Genomic DNA, 8,709 nt, shown 5'->3' on the forward strand with positions numbered 1-8,709 from the left:
TCTATATCCGGTGTATTTATATTTGAAAGTCAACGTTGGTCAACTCCCGACTCGTCTCCCGCCGCGTCCCCGTCTCGACCGACTTGTCCCTCCAAGATCTCTATCGACGCGTTCCCAACTCACGTCTTTTACAACCTTGCTTATTACACATTAGTGTCTTTTCTTAATAATATACAACATGAATTTTGAGTGTTATTGTTAGAACGAGTGAAAAGGTAAACGAATAAGTTTTTTTTTTATTCGGTCTATACAAAAGACAATTATATACTTTTACTCAAATATATATACGACAAATTAATGGGTTATAATGATTCTTTTCGACACTTCTTCGGGCAGTTGTGTGTTATAGTTCTTAGAAGTTAAAACGATTAATGGCCAAATCTAGAGTGACAATATTATTGGGTTGGGGTAAGTTAATCTATAGTTTCACACATCTAATACCAGTCAGCTAGGCCGTCCGCCATTCTGTAGCTCGACCACCGGCGAGATGACACCAGCGCCGATTCTATCTCGATTTGTCTTTATTCTATCTACGTTTTATACAAAATTCGAGATACCTCACACTCGAAAAGCAAAACCTTAACTCCAAAAGTGAGATGCATTGGTTGTTACATTTGTAAGCATCATTATGTGCAACCAACTGTTATCACGGTTACTTTTTTTCCCTCATGGTTCTACAATAAGACGTGCACTTTCAACTTAATCTAGTTAGATACAAATGTATGCCTTTTCACCGCTATCTTTTTGCTCAACATCCCTTCTATCGCAACATGTTGACTTTGTATAATAAAGATATTGAAACGCAACAAAGCTCGGTTAAGCAAGGTTCTTTGTTCTGCATAGACTTAGCCTACAACATCAAGAACACAAAATTTATTGCTATAATCACAAAAAACGTGATGTTTAAGCATGGTAGGAGCATTCTTGGCTCGGAAGAAACAAAATTAACATTGTTTGCAGTTTATAAAAATATATAAGATAGCTTATAAATAATCATGTAACATCCTCTAATCTGATGATACAACAAAACAAAAAAAACAAAAAAAAAAAAAAAAAAAAAAAAAAAAAAAAAAACTCGAAAGAAAAGAAGCATATATTCAGAGTAGCACAATCAAACTACTTGGCTGTTGGTTTATTACCTTTTTTTTAGCTGGAGTCACAAAAGTCTTGGTAGAGATTAACAGATGGCAGTACTTTTTGGTCTGTTCATTGCAGTACTTTTTTTTATAGTTGTCAACGACGCAGTACTTTTTTGATAGTTCTTAAGGATGTAGATAAAGAGGGAGGGGATTTAAAAGGCATAAAAGTCTTGCCACCCATATATGGCTGTAGAACTTGTGGTACTGCAACACCTTCCTCCGTTTGATAGTTCTCAAGGATGCAGCAAATGGTCCTTTGTGTGGCTGTAAGGGTAGAGTTTAACAGATGGCAGTACTTTTTGGTATGTTCAGTGCCCTAATAAAAAAAAAACATACAATAAAATCAACAGAGCATAAGAGAATAATAATTAATAAGGTCACTTGTTCATATAGTTCATGAAAGTCCAGATTTAAGTAAAATAACTTATCATGCTAATCTGCATACATTTAAACAAACTTGGATATATTTTAAATCGACACTGATGTCGTGTATCAGATTATAAAGAAAGCAAGACATTACCTCCTTGTATCCATATCTGATCTCCAATTCTCTCGATTGGTAATCAGTAGTGTTTGAACACGACACAAGTTCTCTATATTTTTGGGATGCAGGAAACCATGCTTCCAAGTCATACTTCTTTGATGCAGCATCATTTAGTGCCCCAGAGACAATGGATACTACACGATAAGGCAATTTCAACTGTAGTACAATATTAGAATACATTAATTAATTAACTAAGGTTATTTAAGAGTAAATAAAAGCATATACATTGATGAAAAAAAAAAAAAAAAACTTACCATCTGATAAAATTCCTCCGCGTTTTTGATCATCTCCTCGAGTATGTCCCATGAGTCATTCCCATCTGGGCTGGTGATGCAAAACTGCTCGATTTTATCAAATTCATGGACACGAAAAATCCCGAGCGTGTCTCGACCATGCGAACCAGCCTCTTTACGGTAGCATAATGAATGTCCAGTATATCTGATAAGTTTCCAACGTTATTATTATTATTAATTATTATTATTCAACAAAAAGAAAATATAAAACCTTAGAATTAATTATAGTAATGATACGCCATATACATTTCGTATCAGATTAACCAATTAATTTTAATATTTGGTCATCCATTTACCCTCATGTGTGACGGTAATAAATAAACAATTTATTAAGATATTAGGCATTTTGGACATGTAAGCCCTTTTGGCTGCTTTCTGAACAGCGTGACATAAAGGAACATCATATATATAGGACAGTGTACACATGTATAAAGCAGGAGTGCCGCCACGTAAGCCAACATATCTCAGAAAGTTAGTTACGAGCATCTTAATAGGCGCCAAGGCCCATTCATTTCATCATCTTCATCACTTTGAAGTTACTCTGTTAAAATCATTTTGGCCTTCTACAATTAGCAAAGCTCCGAACAAATTCCGGCCAGTCCTTGATGGAATTTGTCATCGCGTACAGTTCAATTCACGTCCTAAGTGAGTTAAGATACCAATTGTTTCTAACCCTAATCACGATCAGATGTGCACGACCGTCGGAGATAAAAAAAAGACGGATCATTAATTGTTACTTAAACTATTTACAGATTACGTACAAACATATATATGTACAACCTTATTGGCAGTAGGTCTGGATGTATCCATTCACCACAGTGATAACCAGCAAGTGGTTGTTCAGCGGTGGCAATTAGATACTTATCATCTCCCTCACCAGTTACCTATTAATTAATAACAAAAGTCAGATGACTGCTTGATACACACACATATACATATACATATACAATTATACATATACCGACATGTTACCTTGTAAAGTTCCTCATCAAATTGTGCTAATTGAGCACACTTTGCCATTATATCTTCCCCCATAAAAGATGGAGTTGTTAATTCTTCGTAGCCCCTTTGTTGCATGAAATCAAGACCAAAACTTATAAGAGCTCGATTGAGACACGGACCATCACCCGTTAGATAGTATCCTCTATTTCCAGCAACTTTAGCACCTGAAGATCAAAAAGACAGATGATGAATTCATATATATATATGTAGAACCAAGGGTAGGAGAGAACTCAGAGAATTCACATACTAAACTCAATCTGTGTGTAGACACTAATTGAGCTCAATCTGTGTGCAGATTGAGGTCAATCTATGTGTGCAGATTGAGCTCAATATGTAGGTTCTATGGGTTCTCTACCACCCTTAGTTCTCTAGATCCCTATATATATATATATATATAGGGGCAGGTTCAAACGAGAACCACTAAAAAGGTGAGACCTGCGAGAACTATTTAATTTAATAGTTTTTATGCGTTTAAATGCAACAAATTACATGCAAATGTTAACTGATGCACATATCATTAACAAACATATGTTCATTAGCTCAAATTACATGTTAAATTGTTAATTATATGAAAATGTTCACATGTTCGGAAACAAATATGCACATGTGAACGAGAAACTATATATTTAATTATATAGGTAAAATATAAGTGTTTTTCAACTATTTTATGTTCATTCATACTTTTCATCAAGGTTTATGCGTGATTCAATCTAGTTACATGTGAAAATCTTTATAAATCAAAAGTTCTCGCAGTTCTCGCCTTTTTTATGGTTCTCGTTTGAACTTTTGGCTATATATATATATATATATATATATATATATATATATATATATATATATATATATATATATATATAGGGGCAGGATCAATGGGGAAGTAACCAATCGGGGGGAAGCGGGGGGAAGCAAAATTTTTTTTTTTTTTTTGTTTTTTTTGGAATTTTTTTTTTCCGGCATCATGATCACACGAAAATATGAACATTTAGAAGAGACACTTCGTGATGAATGTTATTATTTAGGCGGGAAAACGATCGACAAAAATAACATTTAAAATAATATTGTTCGTAAAGAATATGAACGTTTTTTTTCATGCTTTGTGAAGTAAAATTTAGCCCGATTTAGAGTTTAGGGTTTAGGGTTTAGGGTTTGGTGTTTTGGGTTTATTCCATAAACCCAAAACACCAAACCCTAAACCCTAAACCCTAAACTCTAAACCGTTCGTGTTAAAAACTCAATCTAAATCCTAAATCTAAACCCTAAATCTAAACCCTAAACCCTAAATTTCTAAACCCTAATATCTAAACCCTATAAACCCTAATATCTAAACTCCAATAGCTAAAACCTCAACATACGCTTGAAAAACACGATAATTGTTATATATTACTTCTTCGAGCGTTTTCCCGCCAAAATAAAAACATTTATCACAATGTGTCTCTACTAAATGTTCATATTTTCATCTCATCTATAATGTTCGTGAACAAAGTTTTTTCAAAAAACGAAAAAAAAAAAAAAAAAAGTTTTTGCTTCCCCCCGATTGGTTACTTCCTTCTTAATCCTACCACTATATATATATATATATATATATATATATATATATATATATATATATATATATATATATATATATATATATATATATATATATATATATATATATATATATATATATAGTGTTTTAATCAAGAGGGAAGCACTTTTTTGGGGGAAGTGGGGGGAAGTAATTTTTTTTGTTTTTTTTTTAAAAAAAAAAAATTTTCAAGCATTAGGATCACATGAAAATATGAATATTTAAAAAAGACACTTTGTGATAAATGTTATTATTTTGGCGGGAAAACGCTCGAAGAAATAAATGTTAACATTTATTGCAATGAATGTTTTGCTTCTGAGTTTTTTTTTTAAGGGGTTAGAAATTAGGGTTTAGAAATTAGGGGGTTAAAAATTAGGGTTTAGCTATTAGGGTATAGAAATTAGGGTTTTAGGGTTTAGAAATTAGAGTGTAGATTGAATTTTTAACACGAACGGTTAGAGTTTATGGTTTAGTGTTTTGGGATTAGGGACTAAACCCTAAACCCTAAACTCTAAATCGGACTAAATTTCGAAAAAACACTTCACACAAGATGAAAACAAAACAATGCAAATAAACTCTAATTAAAACATTATTCATGATGAATGTTATCATCTATTTCTTCGAGCGTTTTCCCGCCAAAATAATAACATTCGTCACAAAGCGTCTTGTCATATATATATATATATATATATATATATATATATATATATATATATATATATATATATATATATATATATATATATATATACACACATATATTAGAATAAAATGCAAATCATAGCAATACCTCTCTCGAGATCTACCATTCGAAGAAGTTGCACCAGCTCGACATGATTTCTTAGTCCCGTCTTTGATATAATCTCCCCACAAGTACGGTCAACAACATTGTTTGCCTAAAATTAACATTAGTAACACAAGGGTAAGATAGTCATTAAATACATTACATTTAAAAATTTAATAGAAAGCATTATGTTCCACCTCATCATTGCTAATAGGAACGGAATCATGGACAAGATTTCCAATTGTCTTCAATATTGAATATAACGCAGCTCGTGCCTCTCGAACTTGTGCATCTTTTTTTGCAATCGAACTCTTAATTTCCATTGTTTTTCTAATCAAGTCACTTGCATCTCCTCCAGACTACAAAAGAATCAAATTTGCAGTTTAAATTCAGTTCTGCTGCATACACTTGCACATGTTGCAGTTGGCCAAATCACCCGCATTCTTTTAGAAAACGATTAGAACTTATCTAACCGATTTAAACGATTGTAAAAAATAAGAAACGCTTACAATCCTAAGTTTAGCAACTTCTTTGTTGATCTTGTTAAAGTCTTTCTGCAGCTGTTCCTTCTCAAACATGCCTGTCAATTATGATATACATAAATCATTACAAATACATTGCTAACTCTGTACCTAAGATATGTAAAACCAAAACAATGACTAATCAAAGTAATGTGAAAAGAAAGAAGCTTAATTACATAGTCGCAACTCTTTGTCAAGATGAATAATTTTATCCACACATTCTACACTTGCAAACCGATGACGCTGCGATTTGCGTATCACTTCTGGATCGTAGCCCTTTTCCTCCCTAAATAGATTTAGGTCCAACATGATGTACGTCTCTTTGTTTCTGATAACATCATCAGTCAACACTTTCAAAGTTAAAATTACACATTCCCTTACCTATAACAGTTTCATGCTAACATGCTTAAAGCGGCAAATCATGAAATTATAGGTGCTGAATTATTAAAATCGAAGAAATTAGGAGAACGAAAGTGGTGATTATCACTCTGTTTGATGCGTTTAATAACGTAATTTCATATTCTAACTACTTGCTGATTCATTAATAAAATAGCAGTTCAAAATTAAAATCAAATAATTAGTAATGTAGCAAACATCAACTTCTCATCTGATTATACATACGGATCTACCTATATTATACTAATATACAGATACAGATATAGATACAACTAAATGTAAAGATAGAAATATTAGAACCTGGTGGTGGTGGTGCTAAGTCGCGGCTACAGATCGATTGATTATGTGATACTCTCTACCTAGAGGAAACATAAAACGAGAGTATTCTTTTTTTTTATTGTTCGTATAACCTTATATATACTGTATTGAATAGACCGATTGCATATGTTAAATAAACCCTAAGGGTTTTTAATGAATTGAAATGAAATAAGTGAAAGGGAAGAAGGTGCGATACTTGAAAGGAAGAGAAAATCAAGTAAAAATTATTACTACATTTACTCCCTTTCTTTTCTTTCCTATTTGACTTAGGAACATCAAAAAAGACTATTTATTTTAACTTTTTTTCCTTTATTTTCAAAATAAAATAAAACTCTAAAGAATGTAATGGCTTAAGTTAATACGCTTCAGCTATATACATTAATGAATTTAATTATAATATAATTAATTCAAAAGTTGACTTTTTTTTTTTCTTTTTTCTCTTCCAAAATAACAATTACTCACATAGAAATATTTTCTGCCAGAATAACAATTACTCACATACAAATGAAGGCGTTTTCCAAAAGAAAAACAATCTCAAACCGATACAAAGGGAAACTTGAGGAGGCTCGTACTTAAAAAGTTACAAACACTATATAAACTATCTATAACCGAATCTCAACGTTACGTGAACAATCCCAACAAACAAGAACAACAACACAACATACGAACTAGAAAATGCTAATTCAAAAGTTCGTCAATTAATTAAAAGACAAGTACAATTAACTACTCTCAATAATCGTTACTTGAATAATACACATCAAATATATATTATTCATTTACGTCTAAGTGTATATGTATGTGACTCTGAATCTCAAATGACAGCATAAAACAACAACAACAACAACAACAACAAAACTCAATCCCACATGTGTGAGATATGTGATAGGTGAGATGTAAACAATCCTTACTCTATCCTATAATAAAAGAAAAATCATTTCTCCACCTGGAGTGAAACACTCCAAAAGTAGAGAAAGTCTTCTCTCTCACTGTTCGATGAATAAAGAGATTGCTTCTAAGTGTACCTCCGGCCATTAAGCATGAAAATTTTAAAAAATAAAAATAAAATATAAATAAAAAAAATGAGATATCATGAAAATTGTAGAATCAAATTTCGTGAGTTCTAAATCATGACTCGAATTCAATTTAGGCTCTAAGCGGCAGTCAAGTCGCCAATAAATCGACGCTCGTTGAATCAAATAATATAGCTGATTATGTCAAATGAGATGAATTTAGTTATATAGTTACGTGTTGGTCTTGCGCATAAATCAACGCTCACTGTTGACTTAAATAATAGAGCGGAAATCTCAAATGAATTTAGTTATATAGTTATGTGTTGGTCTTGCGCATGAATCCTACAATTATATCAATTGAAAAGGAAAAGAACAAATAATCGTAGGTTTAAGTGCTTGCAAAATTCTGTCTAGAAGTAACTACAAGATAAAATGACTAAAGATAACCTTATGTGAAAATATAGAGATGGTAAAATATGAAAACATTAGTCTTTCTGATTAAGTAGTTAAATATGAGCTAGTCATTTGTATATCTCCGATTATGACTAACTTAACTATCAGACTCCTAATCAGATGAAGAGAAAATTTGCATTATCAAATCGAGCAGTTTGGAATGGTGAGGTGATTCCAGTGGGGGAGCCTGCTGTTTCTACGAATGTGTTATCTTTCGAGGCTATTGCTAGATTAATTCTTAAAGTTACCTCGAATGGCGTTGGTCCGTATTCTAAACATTTTGAGGAAGTGTTTTAAGCTTTGAATAATCAGAAAACTTCGAGCCCCGCTGATCCGGGTGATGTTCAGGGGCGGAACATTGTGAAGACGGGTCGGGGCACCCGCCCCAGCTGGATTTTTTTAAAAAAAAAATTACACTAAAAAAAATAAAAAAATTACTAAAAACTAAGTTTTTTTTTAGTGTTCGCCCCAGCTTTCATTGAAAAATTTAATAAAATTTTAAACCCGCCTGTTAGATAATAGGTTTGGCCCAAGTCCGATATGTGGGCTTGGGTCCATTAGGGTTATCTAGGGTTTCTATATTCTTATAAATATGCATCAATGATAAAGTGATATTCATGTGGTTTACATTCGCTAACATGGTATCAGGCTAGGGTTCATAACCTTGCTAGGGTTCATAACC

General features: G+C 32.4%; 1 protein-coding gene across 1 annotated transcript; it reads right to left on the reverse strand.

Annotated features, from left to right (window-relative positions):
* Window positions 1–251: 251 nt before the first annotated feature.
* Window positions 252–6,662, reverse strand: LOC139897860 (serine--tRNA ligase-like). The gene is made up of 11 exons (XM_071880575.1): window positions 6,547–6,662; window positions 6,027–6,178; window positions 5,839–5,909; window positions 5,527–5,688; window positions 5,336–5,441; window positions 2,949–3,142; window positions 2,757–2,860; window positions 1,938–2,121; window positions 1,660–1,839; window positions 1,140–1,455; window positions 252–850 (listed from the first exon to the last, which is right to left on the reverse strand). Exons 2-10 carry the CDS (start codon window positions 6,157–6,159, stop codon window positions 1,234–1,236), a joined length of 1,356 nt encoding a protein of 451 aa, XP_071736676.1. The 5' UTR covers window positions 6,160–6,178; window positions 6,547–6,662; the 3' UTR covers window positions 252–850; window positions 1,140–1,233.
* Window positions 6,663–8,709: the final 2,047 nt, after the last annotated feature.

Source organism: Rutidosis leptorrhynchoides, chromosome 3 (genome assembly GCF_046630445.1).
Source record: "Rutidosis leptorrhynchoides isolate AG116_Rl617_1_P2 chromosome 3, CSIRO_AGI_Rlap_v1, whole genome shotgun sequence".
Taxonomy (NCBI): Eukaryota; Viridiplantae; Streptophyta; class Magnoliopsida; order Asterales; family Asteraceae; genus Rutidosis; species Rutidosis leptorrhynchoides.